General features: G+C 43.2%; 2 protein-coding genes across 4 annotated transcripts in view; both read left to right on the top strand.

Annotated features, from left to right (window-relative positions):
* LOC139424423 (GLIS family zinc finger 2a) overlaps positions 1–3,648 on the top strand; it is a 44,778-nt gene extending 41,130 nt beyond the window's left edge. The window contains exons 7-8 of one of the 3 annotated variants that reach the window (XR_011635937.1): positions 170–2,878; positions 2,930–3,642. Coding sequence is in view for 1 of the 3 variants with exons in the window: in XM_071176212.1 (XP_071032313.1) it covers positions 170–897 (728 nt within the window). In the remaining 2 variants the exon portion in view is untranslated. Of the gene's footprint in view, positions 1–169 lie in introns of all 3 variants that reach the window. The other 2 variants (XR_011635938.1, XM_071176212.1) reach the window with 2 other exon arrangements.
* Positions 3,649–4,053: 405 nt separating this feature from the next.
* LOC139423494 (uncharacterized) lies at positions 4,054–22,165 on the top strand. Its single transcript, XM_071175103.1, has 7 exons — positions 4,054–4,261; positions 11,966–12,476; positions 12,638–12,844; positions 13,125–13,515; positions 21,152–21,282; positions 21,383–21,772; positions 21,953–22,165. The coding sequence occupies exons 1-7, from the start codon at positions 4,230–4,232 to the stop codon at positions 22,163–22,165; spliced, it is 1,875 nt and encodes a 624-aa protein (XP_071031204.1). The 5' UTR covers positions 4,054–4,229.
* Positions 22,166–22,434: the final 269 nt, after the last annotated feature.

Genomic DNA, 22,434 nt, shown 5'->3' with positions numbered 1-22,434 from the left:
CGCACACACACCGGCATATCATCTTTAATGCACACCGTCATTTAAAGATGCTTTTCTGGCATGCCTGTCCAAGAAGAAATGCTAATACCATATGCATTCCAAAATCTGAAGATCTGTCAGTTGACAAGACAATTCACACCCATCCTTCTCTCCTCTTTCCCTCTCCCAGGAGAGAAGCCGTACATCTGTCCGTACGAGGGCTGCAGCAAGCGCTACTCCAACTCCAGCGACCGCTTCAAGCACACGCGCACCCACTACGTGGACAAGCCCTACTACTGCAAGATGGCTGGCTGCCTTAAACGCTACACCGACCCCAGCTCCCTCCGCAAACACATCAAGGCCCACGGACACTTCGTCGCGACCCAGGAACAGGCCTCCTCAGCCGGGCTCGGGGTGTTCCTCAAAGGGGGTGGTCTCCACGGAGGTAACGGTGGAGGGGTCTCAGAGATGGGCTATGTCGGCGGGGCCCATATTATCATCCCAGGAGGGGCCGCCATGGCTTCTCTCCTAGGGGGCCACCATCTAGGGGCCTCGCTGCCTCTCTCGGCCATGTGTGGCCCCCTGGATCTCAGCAGACTAGGTCACCCTGGAGCCTCCTTGTTCTCACTAGGTAGTGGAGGTGGGGGATTGGGTTGGTGTGATTCCTCCCTGCTCCCGTTTGGACTCTCGACTGCATCCGTGTTTGGGTTGGCTTCCATGGGTCTGGGGCGGCTAGGGAGAGGGGAGAGCAGGAGGGAGGGGGAGGAGGAGGACGGATGTGAAGAGGAGAGGGAGGATGAGGTATTGAATTTGTCTGCGGGAGGGTACGGAGGGACAGGGGCGGGGCGGGACCTCCCCTCCTGGGTGGTGATTCAATCCCCTGGGGCACTGGTGCTCAAACCAGCTGTTGTCAGCTAGGGCCAGGGTGTGTGTGTGCTCAGCTTGGGACACGTGCTCACACACCTGTTGCTACGATCAAGGGACAGGGTGTGTGTGTAAGTTTCTGTGTGTGTGTTTGTGCCTAAACAATGCCTCGGAGCTGAAAGTTGGTGTGTGTGGAGGGGGAGGGTTAGGTGCTTTATAAAAGCTGTGTGGGGGTCAAAGGTAATTCTCCTTTTCAGACATGAAAAAACTCATTTCAACACAAAACAGTAACAGCAGGCTGAAGAAAACAACAAGAAAACTATGGGAATGTACCTCAAACATTCCCTATGGACTTTTCAATGGACTTTTCCCAATGGACTTTTCCCAATGGACATCCCTAATTGACATTCCCAAATGATTTGTGTGGCAACACAGTTGGATTTATGTAATCGCCATTATGATGTAAAGAAGAAGCAGCAGTTATTGAGAGAATTGAGGTAATATGCTCCTGTGTGTTTTGTTAGTCATCATTTGTATGCAGCACAGACCCTATGGACTATAACTGATAACAGCTACTGTTAGTCTGGATAGTCACTATAACAGTGGGTTTTAAATCAGTGTCTTTAACTATTATGGCCACCAGGGGTAGGTAGAGAGTCAGGTAAATTTTGTCTAATCTTTCTAGCCTCACATCAGAACTGAATTGTTCTGTGTGGACGTTGTCTGTAGCCACAGATCTTGGGTCAGCTTACCATCCTTAACCATTAGAAAATGCGAAACTGACCTTAGATCAGTGTCTAGGGCCAACTTTATTCTCCTTCCTCCCCCTCTACTCAGTCTCTAGACTCATAACAACAAACAGCCTTTAAAATCCCCTGTAGGGAATAGGCTCCCAAGGTTACAAGGTAGCCAGTGGAAATCTGTGGTACACACACTACAGAGCACACACAGTCTTGTTGAAGCATGTCGTATGTCAAACTACATTCTACATGCATCTATGGGGTGGATTCTAACTTCCACTTTAGTCAAACATTGATGACAATGGGAGACTAAGTTCAAATGTAACTGGAAGTTTAGGATTTGCCTTTGTTATATATATATATTTTTTACACAGGCAGGGCTAGGGGTAGCCTTCACTCATGTTACCCGGTTACCCTGGGGTCCTCTGAGCTAAGAATGTGGTATTTAGTTCCATTGTCATGTGACTGCCACCTGCATAGTTGTAAGGTTGGTTGCCAGGACGACAGAGGTGTGGTTTGGCTAAAAAAGGCTATGATGTTTCGCTGACAATGAACCGCACCTTCCTCTCCCCTCAACCAACCTACTTGACCTGCAGTGGCTTCACACACCTAGGCTGCATCTGAAATGACACCCTATCCCTGTATAGTATTCCCTAAAAGGTAGTGCACTGTAAAGGGAATAGTGTGCCATTTCAGTCGCATACCTCATGCTTTATGACTGACGATCAAATTCAATAACGTTGAATGAATTAAGCTTAAAATAACCTATATCTTGTATGTTTTTACCCTACAAATGGATCAAATCTGGTGTGGTCCCAACAGCAAACAGCCTTTAAAATCTCCTGTAGGGAATAGGCTCCTGAAGTTACAAGGTAATAAGTGGAAAACGTTTGTATAGGTATGACATCTCTGTGTCTTTTCATCACTTCTGCAAACAAGTCAAACACGTTTTATTTGTCTTTCTGGTTATAAGACGAGACGTTTCTGTTGAATGTTGAAGTTGTTCCTCTCTCTATCTTATTTTGTCACTTGGTGACAATGGACGCGTCCCAAATGGCACCCTATTCCCTATGTAGTGTGCTACTTTTGACCACAGCCCTGGTCAAAAGTAGTGCACTACATAGGGAACAGGTTGTCATTTGGGGCGCACACAAAGACAAGGATCCTATGTCAGGATCTACAAACCCAACGGTGACGCATTAACCCTTTGTGCGACAGACATTTCTCAATAAAGCCGACAAACCTCAGAAAAGTAGTATTTGCTAATAGCTCATCCAACTCAAAGGTAGGGATTGGTATTTGATCTGCACAACTCACCTGGCATCCAGTATTATTGGCCAAGTTAGGGATTTCTATTTGATCCAGGTTTTATTGATTAGATAAGTAGACCCAATATAAACAGAAGTGTATACATAACTGTGTAGTACTTATAATAGCTTCATTATTTGTATTTATTCACAGACAAATCACTCAACATAATACTTAGTCGTTGTTGTAAGTACAATGTAACAACGTGCAACTCGACCATGCCAGTTGAATTTAAATGTAGTTACAAACCAGGAACTGTAAGATTGATTGGGAAAAACCCGAGACTTCAGGTTCCCATATTGAGGTAACACAGAAAGTACAAATAGGACAGAGGTGAATGTACATATGAAGTCTACATATGCACAAAGGGTTAACATGACACTATGGCCTCCCTATTGCAGGCCAGCATCGGATATCATTTCTTATCCTCGTTTGCACATTAAGATTTGCAATTATTATGATGTATTTTTTTATGTTTCCAAGTGCCTGGTATGTATCATAAGTGAAATATACTGAAAATACACACAGCACATTCAATGAAGTACAGGTACATGTAATGCAAATGTATAAATGTAGGTATTTGTTCCAAAGGGTCAACGCTTTACATGACTGACTGTTTAGAGATGACAGAAGGTGTGATTGGTGACATCAGAGCATTGTGTGCTTTCAGTTTTTTTTACGAGGACTGTTAAACGGAATGTGTCGTTAATGACGAAGACGTGACGTTAATAAACAAAGACAAACAAATGAAGTGGCATTGTTGTGTCACCTGTGTGTGTGTTCATCAACTCTCCTGGGTTGTAGGCAAGTAGCGTGTTATGCCGTGTGTGTGTGTGTGTGTGTGTGTGTGTGTGTTTAGGCCTACTGTCTGCGATCAGTGTAAGAAAGAAAGATACGTTTCCCCTTGTAGCCTGACAACGTCCAAAGTCAACAAAACCATAACACTTTACAACACCGAAGCAGGCGCTCACACACACACACACACACACACACACACACACACAGACACAACCCCCCACCTCCCACACACGCTTATTTCCTCATCTCTCCTCCTGCCCTCCTCTCCTCCTCTGCCCTTCCCCTGTCACACACTCGCCCTACCCTGTAGGCTACAGAACACCTGTGAAGCTACACCAACTCCAGCATAGACCCATTGACGTGTGAGGCTCAGAGCCCACCTGGAGTGTGTTCTACTGGATAGACCTGAAACACAGGGGAGGGAGGTGCTGGGATTGTCCTGGGTTGGTCGTACACACACACAGGAGGGGTGTTCTTTCCTTCACCAGTCACTGCCACAAGGATCCATGGTCTCTCTGAGGAGGGGAACTGTCTGCACTCATGGAGAAACAAGGAGGGAATGGATGTAAACGGTAAGCACAGCCAATGACATCTCTCTGCTCTGCTCAGGATAAACTGACTGACGTACAATCAACCAGGGCTAGCCAATAGGGTCCAGTTTTACAGTGCTTTACAGTAACCAGTTACTAACTAGATCAACTACACGTTACTTCTAGCCAATAGGGTCCAGTTTTACAGTAAATGTCCCACATTGTATGTACATGGTAGGTACAAAAGGTAAGAGGATCATATATGTGCGCTTCTCATTGCTTACTCAATCAATCCCATTTATCTATAAAGACATTTTTACATTAGCTGTAAAATAAGAGTGATTTAAAGTAACCAGTTACTAACTAGATCATACTTCTGTATGTAGTTACATGTTTGTAACTTTAGATAGACAGACACAGTGTCTACTGTAGAACCTAAGCCATAGATTTGAATAGGGTAACATTTACATAGAATATGATGACATCAGGCCATTTCTATTGGCCCTAGTCATAAATACAATGTTTGGCGTTCTCTGAGAAAATTACCCTAAAAGGAGAAGAATACATAGCTGAAGAATGTATGTAATGATGTGGAAAATGTGCAGGTATATACTTAATTTATATACTTATTATGTACTTATTGAAATACATTAAATTAGCTGTACAGTGTATTAAAGATGGTATCTTTGTCCAGATTGTACTTTTAAAGCTATTTTTACAGCAGTAGTTGTCACTAAGTGCTGTGACAGTAACTATGGTCAGTCACTTCAAAGAAGCAAAAATATGCAAATAAGTCCAAATGAAATCAAATCAAACGTTATTTGTCACATGCGCCAAATACAACAGGTGTAGTAGACCTTACCGCGAAATGCTTACTTACAAGCCCTTAACCAACAATGCAGTTGTAAGAAAATAGAGTTAAGAAAATATTTACTAAATAAACTAAAGTTTAAAAAAAGAAAAAAAAAGATACATAATAACAATAATGACGCTATATACAAGGGGTACCGTTTCCGAGTCAAGTAGAAGACTACGGTAAAATGCACTGTATTTTTCAAAATAAGAGAAGGTAGGGTTTGAATAACGTATAGTGTAGACAAAATACACACCAGGAGTAGTTTAACTTTGAGTTAAATGTAAATACAGTATTTTTTGATTTTCTGATCGATACATGTTTTATTTTGAGAGCCGACAGCAAACAACCTTTTAAGTAGACTGACTGGAATGGATCGTGCGGAAAAAGAAACCCAGCATAGATCATATCTGCGTCACAGTGAAAGCATGCTTCTCTTTTATCTGATCAGATATGAACACAGTTCCCCTTATATGACACTGATGAAGCCCTGTTAGGTGAAAACTTTACATTTTAATTTACTTCACTGTAGATAAAGAGTGGGAACCTTCCTCATGTTCCTATTAATAACGAATGACTGTTTTGGTCTAAAAGTAGGCGACGTCAATAATCTATACCTACATGTGCGCTGGGTTTCCCCATTTTTCATTCCCTGACTGTAGGCAGGTTTCCATTGACCCAGGTTAATTCGACGAAAGCAATGTTGCTAAAATAAATCATTGCGACATGGCAGATGGCATATCACAGGAGGTTGGTGGCACCTTAATTGGGGAGGACAGGCTCGTGGTAAAGCCTGGAGCGGAATGAGTAGAATAGCATCAAACACATAGTTAGATGCCATTCCATTGGCTCTGCTCCAGCCCTCATTATGAGCCATCCTCCCCTCAGCAGCCTCCACTGTGGCAGACATAGAAAACACTTTCTAAAGCCTGACATTGTTATCCGTTTGACAGCAGTGGAATTTTCTTTATTTTCTTTATTGCAACAATTTATTATTTTTCAACTATAAAAGTAATGTTTCTTTGCAGGACAATGATTGTCCTGACTTTCAAGAATGTTGTTTTGCCTTGCTTTTCTGGTTGGCTGGCAAGTTTCACCATCCAATTATTTCAGATCTACAAGAGTGTAGGTTTCACCATGGCACGTACGTGGCGGTACCTGGCGGTACCTGGCGGTGCCTGGCGGTGCCTGGCGGTGTCTGGCGGTGCCTGGCGGTGCCTGGCGGTGCCTGGCGGTGCCTGCCGGTGCCTGGCGGTACCTGGCGATACCTGGCGGTGCCTGGCGGTGCCTGGTGCCCCATATAGATAGACATGGAATCACTGGTCACTTATTTTTTGTAAAATTTAAATTTTATTTAACTAGTCAAGTCAGTTAAGAACAAATTCTTATTCACACTAATGGCCTATATATATATATATATATATATATATATATATATATATATATATATATATATATATATATATATCGGACAAAACACACATCATGACACTAGTCACATTAATAATAATGTTTACATACTGCTTTACTAGTTTCATATGCATATACTGTAATATATTCTACTGTATTTTAGTCAATGCCAGTCCAACATTGCTCGTCCTAATTTTGACATATTTCTTAATTCCACTCTTTTACTTTTAGATTTGTGTGTACTGTTGTGAATTGTTAGAGCTAGGAACACAAGCATTTCTCTACACCCGCAATAACATCTGCTAAATATGTGTATGTGACCAATAATATTTCATTTTATTTCACATGACAATTATTAGAATATGGCAAATATTAGTAAATGATTGCATTCTATACATGCTGACTTTCGCGGGCTGTAGGTGGGAAACAGATAGGTGGGAAGGCATACAGGATATCAACTATTTATTAACGCGCAATTTCCCTCAATGCATAACCAAAACACTTCGACCACTAACTACATTTTTATTCAACACTGTAGAGGGTCACGCCCCTCTGACTTTCTCCACCAATGGCTTTTGAGAACGAGGCGTGGCAAGAGGACGGGAGTCAAGGACATGCAAAAATATTTATGCCTAACCCATCCTCTAAAACAGTGTTTCCCAACCCTGGTCCTCCAGTACTCTCTCCAGAACACGTTTTCATTGTAGCCCTGGACAGACACACCTCATTCAACTCATTGAGGGTTTGATGATTAGTTGACAAGTTGAATCAGGTGTGATTGTCCAGGCTTACAATAAAAATGTGTACTGTTGGGGAACTGGAGGAACAGGGTTGGGAACCACCGCTCTAGAAGAGCAGCTATATTCTAAGGAATGGTAGAGCCAAGCAACCTAAGCAAATATAGTTTTATGAATGACAGATGAGACATTTATATATCACTATTTTGACAGGTTCTAATGTACGGAAGAGTATCAAATCAAATGAAATTGTATTTTTCACATGCTTCGTAAACAACAGGTGTAGACTAACAATGAATTGATTACTTATGGCCCTTCCCAACAATGCAGAGAGAAGATTTTTGAAATTATACAAATAATAATAACACCAGGAATAAATACACAATGAGAAACGATAACTTGGCTATATACACAGGGTACCAGTCCCAAGTCGATGTGCAGGGGTACGAGGTAATAACATGGCTATATACACAGGGTACCAGTACCAAGCCGATGTGCAGGGGTACGAGGTAATAACATGGCTATATACACGGGGAACCAGTACCAAGTCGATGTGCAGGGGTACGAGGTAATAACATGGCTATATACACAGGGTACCAGTACCAAGTCGATGTGCAGGGGTACGAGGTAATAACATGGCTATATACACAGGGTACCAGTACCAAGTCGATTTTCCGGGTGTACGAGGTCATTTAGATGTGTACATATTGGATAAAGTGACTAGGCAACAGGATAGATAATAAACAGTAGCAGCAGTGTATTTGATGAGTCAAACGAGTTAGTGCTAAAAGCGTCCATGCAGATAGTCTGGGTAGCTATTTGGTTAACTACACTACATGGCCACAAGTTTGTGGACACCCCTTCAAATTAATGGATTTGGGCTATTTTAGCCACATCCGTTGCTGACAGGTGTAAAAAAATGTAGCACCCCGCCATGCAATCTCCATAGACAAACATTGTCAGCAGAATGGCTCATACTCAAGGGCTCAGTGGCTTTCAAGGTGGCAGCGTCATAGGATGCTACCTTTTCAACATGTCACTTCGTCAAATTCCGGCCCTGGTAGAGCTGCCCTGGTCAACTGTAAGTGCTGTTATCGTCAAATGTAAAAGTCTAGGAGCAACAACGGCTCAGCCACGATGTGGTAGGCCACACAAGCTTACAGAACGGGACCGCAGAGTGCTGAAGCGCGTAGTGGGTAAAAATCATCTGTCTTCAGTTGCAACACTCACTACCGAGTTCCAAACTGCCTCTGGAAGCAACATCAGCACAATAACTGTTCGTAGTGAGCTTCATGAAATGGGTTTTCATGGCCGAGCCACCGCACACAAGCCTAAGATCACCATGCACAATGCCAAGCATCGGCTGGAGTTGTGTAAAGCTCGCTGTCATTGGCGGAGTGATGAATCACGCTTCACTATCTGGCAGTCCGACGGATGAATCTGGGTTTGGTGGATGCCAGGACACCACTACCTGCCCCAATGCATAGTGCCAACTGTCAAGTTTGGTGGATGAGGAATATTGGTCTGGGGCTGTTTTTCATGGTTCGGGCTAGGCCCCTTAGTTCCAGTGAAGGGAAATTGTAATGCTACAGCATACAGTGACATTCTATATGATTCTGTGCCTTCCCAGAAGAGTGGAGAATGTTATAGCAGCAAAGGGTGGACCAACTCCATATTAATGCCCATGATTTTGGAATGAGATGTTTGAGGAGCAGGTGTCCACATACTTCTGGTCATGTAGTGTATTTCATCCAAGTCCTTGTGGTGAGATACACACTGTAGGTAGAGACAGTTGAGTTGTGTGTGTAGCAGTCTTATGGCTTGGGGGTAGAAGCTGTTCAGGGTCCTTTGGTTTCAGACTTTCAGACTTTGGTTTCAGTCCTTTGGTTTCAGACAGATACCGCTTGCAGTGCGGTAGCAGAGAGAACAGTCTATTTTAACAGAATAGTACTCAGTTGTCTTTGACAATTTTTAGGGCCTTCCTCTGTCACCGCCTGAAATAGAGGTCCTGGGTGGCAGGGAGCTCTGCCCCAGTGATGTACTGGGCCGGACGCACGACCTAGTAGGGCCTTAGGGCCAAGTAAAACATTATTTTTTTAATGGTGATGGGGGTGGTACTTTGATTTTTTTTCACGGATAGTACTTTAAAACTTGAAATACTTTGAGAATAAAGTTTAAATTATTATTTTTTTGAATAAAGTCAAAACACTATGTCGAGAATAAAGTGGCAATCTTTCGAGAATAGAGTGGCAATCTTTCGAGAATAAATTGTCAATCTTTCGAGAATAGAGTGGCAATCTTTCGAGAATACAGTGGCAATCTTTCGAGAATAGAGTGGCAATCTTTCGAGAATACAGTGGCAATCTTTCGAGAATACAGTGGCAATCTTTCGAGAATACAGTGGCAATCTTTCGAGAATACAGTGGCAATCTTTCGAGAATACAGTGGCAATCTTTCGAGAATAGAGTGGCAATCTTTCGAGAATACAGTGGCAATATTTCGAGAATACAGTGGCAATCTTTCGAGAATACAGTGGCAATCTTTCGAGAATACAGTGGCAATCTTTTGAGAATAGAGTGGCAATCTTTCGAGAATAGAGTGGCAATCTTTCGAGAATAAAGTGGCAATCTTTGTAGAATAAAGTGGCAATCTTTGTAGAATAAAGTGGCAATCTTTTGAGAATAGAGTGGCAATCTTTGTAGAATAAAGTGGCAATCTTGGAGCATCAAGGCGTGGTTATATTTCCAAATGAAAGTATATATTGGGTTATTAATTGCATGCCTCCCTGGCTCCTTGTTGCTGTATGCCCACTGTTGACATGCCTGAGTTAGATGACTGGTGAAACGATACTTTAGAACTGGCTTTAGTAACAAGGAAATCCTTGCTCTTTTAGCACATAATAGCCAGACGATTAATAACTATTAAGACCTGGAAGAGGTTGTGCCACAGATTGAGTGTTTCCAGAAGGAGGAACCACACGGACATGGATGAGGTATTTCATCCAAGTCCGTGTGGAGACGGGCTGGTTGTGTGTGTTTGCAGGTGTGTGTGTGTGTGTGTGTGGGCGGTAAAAAGTTTTGTGCAAAACAAACAAATGGCCACCAATCTAATGATCTAATACACTCTTTCAAAGAGGCGTCACTGCGCACTAATGCTTATCAATCACTCGCACGCACAAAATCACGATCTTGGCACTGCCACTGAATGCAAAGACAACTGTGATCTGAGTCCCTGTCCGTATGCCCTCAGAATTTGCTTCCACGTTCTGCTGCTTAGCCTAGGCAAAAACTTTGCAAAAATGCGGTGCTTAATGGCAACTGTTAAAGCGACCATTGTGCTTTACTAACAGTAGTATCCCCCCCGTATGGCAACTATCCTTCTAACAAATGTTGGCTAGTAGGACACGTGAGCAGCACCCCTCATAAAACGAATTATTTTGGAATCCTGGAGACCGGGATGTGTATGTCCCATGTCAAGCTGCTCTCTAAATTAGCTACAACACTGCTATTTTGCAGCCCATTATAAACCTATAGCGGCCCACTCGATTGAGTACCCTAGCCTGTAGGCCTGTAGGCTAATCGTGCGTTAATGTGGGCTAGTGAAAGTACATTATAGGCCTATCCAACGGCTGCAGGAGGCATAAACCATGAAGAAGGGGTTTTACACCAAGTGTCTGTAGGAGGAGATGCAACTCATTGCCCACTCCTGCACGCGCAAACCAGCTAATCTGAGGCACTGTTTGAATATATTGAAGGAATGGATTCTCCCTTTCTTAAAATAAACATTGATCTAAATATAAGCCTATTAGACGATGATAGGCTATATGCCATAAAGAAATAATCACTGATCTGACATGGTCAGATGGTAGCCTAGGGTTTCCATCCGTGCTTCCCTACAGGGACTCGCAATCCTTTCCCACACAATCCGTGACCTACATTCACAAGATAATAAACCTAGGCCTATGAGGCTATATCATTTAAAGTGCAGTTTACATAAAACATTCATGCCATTGCTCACAAATGTGTAAATGAACCTTTCGTTTCAACATATAGGCTGCTGGCCAAGCTGTTATTCTCTAAAGTATAGTATGCATGGTGTTGGCATATGCAGGGGATTGGGGACAACTTTATAACGATTTGAAGGGCACCATGACCTGGACTGATGCACCTCTTCGTGTCTGGCAACGCACCATGGCCGTTCGGTAGAATGGTATTGCCTTGGCGATATCGTTTTGTGTGTCACACACACGCACACTTGCATACACACACACAACCCACTCTCTACCTATGTACTGTATGTAACCACACGGACTTCTGTGGTTCCTCCGGTCCTAATACTTATAATAATATTGTTATGATGTGCTAAAGGAGAAAGGATTTCGTTGTTACTAAAGCCAAATCTAAAGTATAGTTTCACCAGGTCATGTAACTCAGCTAGTATACGCGCACAGCAACAGGGAGCCAGGGAGGCTTGGAGTTAACCACATCCCCTATATAAATATAAATATGAATATAAATATAACTGCGACTTTATTCTCAAAATGTCAACTTAATTCCCAAAATGTTGACTTTATTCTTCGAAACTACATTTTAATTTTATTCTCTAAATATTGACACTTCATTCTCGAAATCATCAAAAAACACTGGCGTTTACTAAATGTTTATCTTCACTTGGAATACTCTTCCATACTAATGAGACCATGTTGATCTACCAATCTAACCTCTATTTTCTTCTTCTCCCATTTAGTCAAGTCGTGGTCGAGAGCCCTGTACGACCACTGCGGTCTCTGGTGCGGCCGTGTTTCATCTTCCTCCTCTTCCTGTCCACGGTCATCGTGATCATCCTCTTAGGTTTTCCTGACAGATTCTCCCAGACAGACTGGTGGAAAAACCTATCACTGTACACATACTACCATAGATGGACCAACCCCGACCGCCACCGTGGACCATCCCCAAAGACCATTCCCCCAACCACAGTACCAGCCCCACCCTCAGCCACCATACGTCCGCTACCAACCAATCACTACCACTTTGGCTACCCTCGTAACTACCACTTCATCGTAGACGAACCGGACAAGTGTAATACCCAGACCCCGTTCCTGGTGCTGATAGTCCCCGTGGCGCCCGGTAACCTGGCCGCCAGGGACGCCATCCGCAGGACGTGGGGTAATGAGACCCTGGTGCAGGGGAAGAAGGTACAGACGCTATTCATGCTAGGACTTCCTGGAGGACTAGGTGCCCAGGAGCTGCAGGAGAAGGTTGGTCTTGATTGTTTTAGCTTTTTTTAGTGTTGTGTTTATTTTTTTAAAGTGTGTTGGGGTTGTTAATATTTAAATAGAGTTTGATTTGATTTTGATTTGATTGTGACTTGAGCTGACCTAACTTTGACTTTGTCTTGACTCTTGACTTTGATTTGAAGGTGAACCAGGAGAGCCAAGTGCATCATGATCTACTCCAGAGCAACTTCCTGGACTCTTACCTCAACCTCACCATTAAGACCATGGTGATTATGGACTGGCTGGCCACCCACTGCACCAATGCCACCTACGCCATGAAGATCGACTCAGACATGTTCCTCAACGTAGAGAACCTGATGACTATGTTGCTGAGACCGGACGTCCCCAAGGTTAACTTTATTTTTATTTTATTCAACCCAACACCTCTTTGGGGGACAGCTTTATTACTCTGCCTGCCTGCCTGCCTGCCTGCCTGCCTGCCTGCCTGCCTGCCTGCCTGCCTGCCTGCCTGCCTGCCTGCCTGCCTGCCTGCCTGCCTGCCTGCCTGTCTGTCTGTCTGTCTGTCTGACTAACGTCTGTCTGTCTGTCTGTCTGTCTGACTTACTAAGTTTATTCTTTTAAAAAAAAATTATTCTATACAAAGATGAAATTCCTTCCCTATTTCCCAAGGTGAACTACCTGACGGGGATGCTGATGTGGGATCGCCCGGTCATCCGGAACCCCAACTCCAAATGGTATGTTCCGGTGGAGATGTTAGCCGACAACCGATACCCGACCTACACACTTGGTATGGGATACGTGTTCTCCAACGACCTGCCGGAGAGGTTTGTGGCGGTATCCAAGGACATCAAGCTTTTTAATATAGAAGATGCCTATGTTGGCGCCTGTATGAAGAAACTGGGCCTCTCGCCCACAAACTCACCAGATCCTTGGCAATGGAAGGCCTATCTCGGCAAGTACAATCGCTGTGAATTTTCCAAAGTCATCACCTATATTTTGAGCCGCTCGTCCCAGATAGTGGACTACTGGATGGACCTGAAGAAGACACCTGGTTCACCCTGTCCCTAGACACTGATCTAGTGTCCATTTGGTATTTGTCATCCTAATGGTCGAGTCTAAGTCTTTAGGTAGCCAAACAGATATATATACCTGTATATATCGATGAAAAAAACACAGCTGTAGCTCTGCCACCTTCCACCTCAGATGTGGAAGGCTGACATCGGCGCATGTGGTGGATTGAGATGCAGCCCATGCAATAAAACAGATATCTCTAGCTTAAACAGACCGTTTCTGATGGGAATTTTTATGTTACGCTTATTCAATTTCCGCGCGGACATTGACTCTGGTACTAGTACTACGTTTCAGGGACTCTATCAGTGTCCGAGGGGCAGGTAGCTGAGCGGCTAGTGTTGTGCCAGTAACTGAAAGGTTGCTAGTTCAAATCCCCTAACAGACAAGGTGAAAAATATCTGTCGATGTGCCCTTGAGCAAGGCACTTAACCCTAATTTCTTCAATGTTGATAATGACTGACCTTGGCTGTAACCCCATTCTTGGGGGGAGTTGAGATATGCAAAAAAATATAATAATTCAAAGGTGTATAAAACACACTTTTAGATGTGTGAACCAGGACAAATATAAGCACCTACTGGCACCTGGGGCACCTGGTTAGGACTCAATTACCCATAATGACATTGGGTAGGGTGGGAAATAAAGATGGGTGGTGGTGGGGCTGGTCGGGATGATGAAGTTAGGTCATTGAGTAGTTCTGAACTTGTAATGACTGTCGGAATGGGATATCTGACTTTCAAAGTCTTCATTTACAATGGTGGAACATACTTTGCAAAGGGATCTTTTGTGATTTTGTGATCCCGAATCCAAACAAATCCAGACAGATAGGAGGATGGGATCAGCATCTGTCTAGTCTCTTGTGATAGATTAACACTTTCACAGGCCAAAACTCACACAAGATGTGTCTCTGTTCACATAAGATTTGTCTCTGTTCACACAAGATTTGTCTCTGTTCACACAAAATTAGTCTCTGTTCACACAATATTTGTCTCTGTTCACACAAGATTTGTCTCTGTTCACACAAGATTAGTCTCTGTTCACACAAGATTTGTCTCTGTTCACACAAGATTTGTCTCTGTTCACACAAGATTTGTCTCTGTTCACACAAGATTAGTCTCTGTTCACACAAGATTTGTCTCTGTTCACACAAGATTTGTCTCTGTTCACACAAGATTTGTCTCTGTTCACACAAGATTTGTCTCTGCCCACACGAGATTTGTCTCTGTGTTACATGATCATCTGTCTGCCAAATTCCATTGTGTTGTGACACCATTCGGGAGACGGTGTTCTAGAAACCAGTTGGGTAACCTGTAAGAAACACTGGTGAGAACCAAAAGCCATCCATTATGAATGATTCAGTCTCTAACTCTCAAAAACAATTGAAAGGAAGATTATTCTGTACATAAAAAAAATAGTTTTGTCAAGATGTATTTGCCTAGTGAATTAACAGTAGCCCGTAGGCCTAGACCTTGCCCAAACCAAGTAGACCGATATAACAGTATCAAATATTTAACAGCATAATATATTTATTTTACTGGGTTCTTTTTCAATTCAGCGACATCTACATGAATAATCAAGTTACATATACTGTTCAACAAAGCCTCTTTTTATATCGGCATCAGTATATTAAGTCACACATTATGTTACACAAAGCTTCTCTCATCCTGTTTGCTTAGCATGACACTGTTCAAATGCTGTTTGACTTCTATGTACGTATTGCACAATTAATTTATTTGCAGAACAGTTGACTAAAACCTGGACAAGAATAAGGTGTGTTCCATTCCATTCCATATCAACGAAAGGAGTTCTGTTCTCTTCCATTGTCAACGAAAGGAGTTCTGTTCTCTTCCATTGTCAACGAAAGGAGTTCTGTTCTGTTCTCAACTTCCACAATGAAAGGAGTTCTGTTCTGTTGTCAACTTCCACAATGAAAAGAGTTATGTTCTGTTGTCAACTTCCACAATGAAAGGAGGAGTCCATCATTATTCTCAATGTCTGATGACTGGTGTAACAAAATAAGATGATATGAGTAATGACATTAGGAAGGTAATGCAGAAGGCTGCAGCCCTGGAAAGCTATGAATCACAGGAGGCTTGTGAGAGGAGGATGGCTCATAATAATGGCTGGAATGAAGGGAATTGTATCAACCACATGGGAAAAATGAGTTTGATACCATTCCATTTATTCCGTTCCAGCCATATGAGCCTGTCCTCCCCAATTCAGGTGCAACCAGCCACCTGTGCTATGAATATGATGTGGCATGTGTGTCTATGTTCTTTGTTAAGGACATCATCGTTGTGACAATATGAACAATGATGATATTGAGATTATTTATGTTATGAAAAGCACAATAAAAGTTCAATAAATGATTTGTATTATTTACGATCATAATCATTGACATGGTGAATGCATTGCAGTTGACAACAGGGATCTTTAAAAAAAAGAGAGACAGGGTTTAACTGTCAGAGATTTGTCTCGTAGAAGAAAGGCTCTGTCGAAATGTTGACAATAAAGGCTACTTAATACTCTGTTCTCATGTGTTGGTTTCTCTTGTCCTACCAAATAAACTACCTGATGGAAGGAAAGTGGGTACATCCCCTATGGCACCTTATTTCCTACCCACAGGGCTCTGGACAAAAATAAGGCACTATATAGGGTGCCATTTGGAACACAGTAAGTGCTTGTGGTGAGAGAAAACGATGCTGAGTCATTCAACTCGGCAGGCCGAGGCGGTAGGCAGGCCGGCGGCAGGCAGGCAGTATAAGACCTCATTTCTATTTTTAGACGTTGCCGAAGCCTGCCAGATCTTACAATGACTACATAGGTAATTTAAGTATCAGCTAACCACATATGTTATAGCAATTTGTCAGTCGTTGACGTGGCTTGCAACCAATGGTTGTTGCGTCGCCTCGACAGCTGTGGAGCGCACCCTAGGTCTGTCAGATCTCTCTATCTGCTTGTTAGGTCATAACAAACCAGACCACCCATAACTAATGCCGCGTTCAAGTGCTAGTTGGAACTAGGAAACTCGGACCACCAGATTGCTTTCCAGCGGAAGTCATTCATTGTCAATGGAGCAGTCCGCAACAATGAGTTGGGGATGCTGCACTGGGCTGCGGTGCGTTCTATGTACCGCATGTGTTCAATATTTCAACTCGTGCATTGCTTTACTGTGCAGTGGTACAAACAGAAGTTCATAAACAGTCAAGCCAGTTAGCTAACTATGTAGCTACAAAGCTAACCACTTTGTTAGATACACTACATTACCAAAAGTATGTGGACACCTGCTCGTCGAACATCTCATTCCAAAATCATGGGCATTAATATAGAGTTGGTCCCTCCTTTGCTGATATAAGAGACTATACACTCTTATGGGAAGGCTTTCCAATAGATCTTGGAACATTCCTGTGGGGACTTGCTTCCATTCAGCCACAAGAGCATTAGAGGTTGGGGACTGATGTTGGGCGATTAGGCTTGGCTCGCAGTCTGCGTTCCAATCAATCTTTACAGTTGGCACTATGCATGGGGGCAGGTAGCGTTCTCCTGGCGTCCGCCAAACCCAGATTCATCCGTCGGACTGCCAGATGGTCACAATAACAGCACTTACAGTTGACTTGTTGGAAAGGTAGCATCCTATGACGGTGCCACGTTGAAAGTCACTGAGCTCTTCAGTAAGGCTATTCTACTGCCAATGTTTGTCTATGGAGATTGCAAGGCGATGTGCTCGATTTTATACACCGGTCATTAACAGGTGTGGCTGAAGTGGAAGGGGTGTCCACATACTTTTGTATATATAGTGTATATCCAAATTGGACATTAATAACCACATTCAGGGCCTGTTACAATATATACATCATGACGGATTTGAGGAATATCCACTTTGTTTGATCAGATTTGTTGAATGTGCGCAAATCCGGCGTCCTTATTCTATCCCCAACCCTCTGTGTTCCATTGACCTCTTCGCCACATCTATAGAACATACATGTTTTTCTGTGATGCAAAGTGTCAGCTATATACAGTTGAAGTTTATATGCACTTAGGTTGGAGTCATTAAAACAAATTTCTTGTTATTAACAAACTATAGTTTTGGCAAGTCGGTTAGGACATCTACTTTGTGCATGACACAAGTCATTTTTCCAACAATTGTTTACAGACAGATTATTTCACTTATAATTCACTGTATCACAATTCCAGTGGGTCAGAAGTTTACATACACAAAGTTGACTGTGCCTTTAAACAGCTTGGACTATTCCAGAAAAGTATGTCATTGCTTTAGAAGCTTCTGATAGGCTAATTGACATAATTTGAGTCAATTGGAGGTGTATCTGTGGATGTATTTCAAGTCCTACCTTCAAACGCAGTGCCTCTTTGCTTGATATCATGGGAAAATCTAAAGAAATCAGCCAAGACCTCAGAAAAACAATTGTAGACCTCCACAAGTCTGCTTCATCCTTGGGAGCAATTTCCAAACACCTGAAGATACCATGTTCATCTGTACAAACAATAGTACGCAAGTATCAACACCATGGGACCACGCAGCCCTCATACCGCTCAGGAAGGAGACGCGTTCTGTCTCCTAGAGATGAACGTACTTTGGTGCGAAAAGTGCAAATCAATCCCAGAACAACAGCAAAGGACCTTGTGAAGATGCTGGAGGAAACGGGTACAAAGTATCTATATCCACAGTAAAACGAGTCCTATATCAACATAACCTGAAAGGCCACTCAGCAAGGAAGAAGCCACTGCTCCAAAACCGGCATAAAAAAAACAGACTACAGTTTGCACCTGCACATAGTGACAAAGATAGTACTATTTGGAGAAATGTCCTCTGGTCTGATAAAACAAAAATAGAACTGTTTGGCCATAATGATCATCGTTATGTTTGAAGGAAAAGGGGGGAGGTTTGCAAGCCGAGGAACCATCCCTACCGTGAAGCACGGGGGTGGCAGCATCATGTTGTGCTGGTGCTTTGCTGCAGGAGGGACTGGTGCACTTCACCAGTCACGGTATGGCCATTGGAGTGGCCATCACAAAGCCCTGACCTCAATTCTATAGAAAAGTTTTGGGCAGAACTGAAAAAGTGTGTGTGAGCAAGAAGGCCTACAAACCTGACTCAGTTACACCAGCTCTTTCAGGAGGAATGGGCCAAAATTCACCCAACTTATTGTGGGAAGCTTGTGGAAGGCTACCCGAAATGTTTGACACAAGTTAAACAATTTCAAAGCAATGCTACCAAATACTAATTGAGTGTATGTAAACTTCTGACCCACTGGGAATGTGATGAAAGAATTAAAAGCTGAAATAAATAATTCTCTCTACTATTATTCTGACATTTCACATTCTTAAAATAAAGTGGAGATCCTAATTGACCTAAGGCAGGGAATTTTTACTCGGATTAAATGTCAGGAATTGTGAAAAACAGAGTTTAAATGTATTTGCCTAAGGTGTATGTAAACTTCTGACTTCAACTGTACAATACATTTCTGTCTCGAACTTTATAGAATGCTCAATTTAGAACAGATATGCTTTTCATTCAGTGCAATCTTTTCAGGTCTATACAATACATGTATATCTGTCAGTTGTGGCCTCTCCTTTCCTGGAGCCAGGTACGCAGCTAGCTGAGTGTGCGGTGTGTGGGAGGGGCTGTGGAGAATAAAAAACAAAAGCCACCCAACCTACAGTGGCTCCTTCTCTACCTGTGGGCAGCCAATTATTTGCTCATTTCACCATCGTCAACATGCATTGAGGAAGAAGAAAGAAGACGTCAACCATGTGCCAATCTCGTTGAGCGTCATGAGCCGGATTTGATACAAAAAAACATGAGGTATGTGTCAATTAAAGCTGGAGTTTGTTTGTAGACATTGCGACATTATTTTGAGGGTGTGTATTAGTTTTATTTCACGCTATTATGATCCAGTCATATGGGATTTCACTGAACGTCATCAAATATAGTTTCCCGGTTGTAGAGTATGTTACTGGATGTGGGCAAACTTTAGTTCCAGCATATGCCAGCCCAATGCTAACACGCCTTATTCAAATAAACCGACTGAAGCCACAATGATGACCGGTGTTTTAGTGCTGGGGTGTAACAACAGCCAGCACACCTAGTAATTAGAGCGGTGTTGGATATCCATGGTCTAGGGGTGGGCAATTCCAGTCCTCGAGGGCCTGATTGGTGTCACAGTTTTGCCCCAACCCCAGCTAACACACCTGACTCCAATAATCACCTAATCATGATCCTCAGTTTAGAATGCAATGTGATTAATCAGGTGTGCTTTCTCGAGATGGAGAAAGTGTGACACCAATCAGGCCTCCCTGGACTTCTAACACTTCTAACACTGTCTTTTATGCGATTTAATTATGTGATTGTCAGACAGCCAAGGAATAGTTATTGTAGTCTAACTACACCACCAGTACACCAGACGCGATTGTCTTCGTAAACAATCTCATGCGCAAAGGGCAAAGCAAACCGTGGTCATGTAATATAGCCTACTCTTGGTAGACACCTGATAACATGACCCTGCTGCAACAGAACTCTAATAAAAATAGTTCCCAGTTCTGAACACGGCATCTGTTGCAGCAGCGTCATGTTATCTCTAATTTCTTTCCTTATATAGTTTATCAATGTCTGATCATGCACCAATGACCAGTGACCATCTATAACTACTGTATGTTGCACCAGAGAGAGCTACTGTGAAAACCTCAACTTTGATTTCATGCTGTTCAACTGCACATAACACAATGCCACTTCTCTTTTAAGCAGGCTATATATTTTTTCATTGATAATAACTGCAGACATGCACGTCACTTGGTATAGTATATGAGAGAATAATTACAAATATTAATATTCATCTTAATGATATATTCATGTTTTCTGTGTAAGGGGTGATTTCAAGAAATGTTTATACATTCAAATGGTCATTCTGTACAACAGTGTGGCAAGAACCATTGCCCCCTCTCACTCTTTCTATCCTTTCTCTCTTCATCAGCCCAGCTCTGATGCAATCCTGTACAGCCCTTTCTGGAAGGCTGTATAGAAGACCCTGTTTTCTATTCATCCTGGTGGCAGTGGCTGTCTCCGTGACCTACACCACCTTCGCCTTGAATTGGTGGAACGACCCACAGCGACCCTCGGTAATCAGTCACACTGGAAAGACTCCTGATGATGACAGGACCAATCACACTGGAAAGATTGCTGATGATGATCAGGTGAACCCGCGTGTCTTGACCAATCGGAATGATGTCCAATGGGAGGATCCCGGGCGGTACCACGTGGCATACCCGCGGGGGTACAAATTCGTAATGGATGAGCCGGAGAAGTGTCGGACCGGGAATCAGGCCCCGTTCCTGGTGCTGATTGCCCCCGTGGCGCCTGGTAACCCTACTGGAAATTTCACACAAGATTAGCACATTCTGTTTGCAATTCTAACATGATCCATTGCATGTGAAGTGATAACTTGTTTCCAATACATTTTAAATGTATGTAGGAACTAAAAATGCAATCCAAACTAGCTTTTTTTCCCCCAGGTGTTTGTGAAAGCCGACTGGAAGAAATTGTTACAGTAAAATGTGTTATTGTGTAATTATTGTATTTCCAACACGTTTTTAACATGTACATTTCCGGTAGGTAACCTGGTCTCCCGGGACGCCATCCGCAGGACGTGGGGTAATGAGACCCTGGTGCAGGGGAAGAAGGTACAGACGCTATTCATGCTAGGACTTCCTGGAGGACCAGGTGCCCAGGAGCTGCAGGAGAAGGTAGGTCTTGAATGTTTTAGCTTTTTTTAGTTTTTTAAGTGCGTTGGGCTTGTTAATATTTAAATAGTTTGATTTGAGTTGATTCTGATCTGATTCGAAGGTGAACCAGGAGAGCCGGGCGCACCACGACCTCCTCCAGAGCGACTTCATAGACACCTACCATAACCTGACCATCAAGACCATGGTGATCCTCGAGTGGCTCGTCTCGCGGTGCCCTGAGGCCTCCTACGCCATGAAGATAGACTCAGACGTGTTCCTCAACGTCCAGAACCTTATCTCCATGCTGGTCAACCCTGACACTCCCAAACAGAACTACATGACCGGTCTAGTCTGGTGGCACAGCCCGGTGCTGAGAAACCCCAACAACAAGTTCTTCCTGCCTTATGAGGTGATGGCTGAGTCGGAGTATCCTCCGTACCCTCTGGGGTTTGGCTACATCATGTCCATGGACCTCCCCAAGAAGATCATGGGGGTCACTCCACAGATCAAGGTATGTTGAGCTTCTGTATTTTGCTAAGCAAATGTTCCTATGTATGGGACTTAAAGTATTATTTTTTCTGTATTTCTCTCATTCATTGGTAACACTTTATTATTATGTAGCATTCACAAAGCATGTCATTATTTAATTAATCCTGCCATTCATCCATCCATTTAATTAATTTCATTCAAGCCCATCTACATCGAGGATGCCTACCTGGGGATGTGTCTGAAGCGACTGGGCATCTCCCCCACCAATCCTCCCAGCAAGTCGCTCTTTGACGTCAACCCCATCTACAGCTACGGACGCTGCAAACTGTCCACCGTGGTTGCCGTGACGACGACCAAAGTGAGCCAGCTGCTGAGGTACTGGCAGGACTACACAAGGCCCGGCCCGCCGTGCTGAGAGGGTAATCACCACAGCAAACATTGCTTCTTCCTGTTTGGAAAACAGAATTCATGAAGACACTTCCTGTATGTTTCCCTTCCTGGAAATGTTGAATTGGAACTTTGGGTAAGAGACATTGGCTCTTGCATAAGAGACATCTGTTCACTCTTGTTGGGAGATCCATAGGTTGTTTGGTATTTTGCTAATGTATACCTCAACCCCTCCCTTTACATTGACTGTGGTGCAGTGAAGGTGGATAGGTGTTGGAGATGGCTTATTGGGCCTGT

The sequence above is a fragment of the Oncorhynchus clarkii genome, chromosome 13 (assembly GCF_045791955.1).
Source record: "Oncorhynchus clarkii lewisi isolate Uvic-CL-2024 chromosome 13, UVic_Ocla_1.0, whole genome shotgun sequence".
In the NCBI taxonomy this organism is placed as follows: Eukaryota; Metazoa; Chordata; class Actinopteri; order Salmoniformes; family Salmonidae; genus Oncorhynchus; species Oncorhynchus clarkii.
The sequence above is the reverse complement of the archived record's forward strand: the minus strand, read 5'-3'. Positions and strand labels throughout refer to the sequence as shown.

Bases quoted from the DNA above. Each gene is read 5' to 3' on its own strand.
- LOC139423494 (XM_071175103.1), top strand. From the start codon at position 4,230: ATGGAGAAACAAGGAGGGAATGGATGTAAACG. The intron at 21,283-21,382 runs GTAGGTCTTGAA...TCTGATTCGAAG, and splicing joins CCCAGGAGCTGCAGGAGAAG to GTGAACCAGGAGAGCCGGGC. The intron at 21,773-21,952 runs GTATGTTGAGCT...ATTTCATTCAAG, and splicing joins GGGTCACTCCACAGATCAAG to CCCATCTACATCGAGGATGC.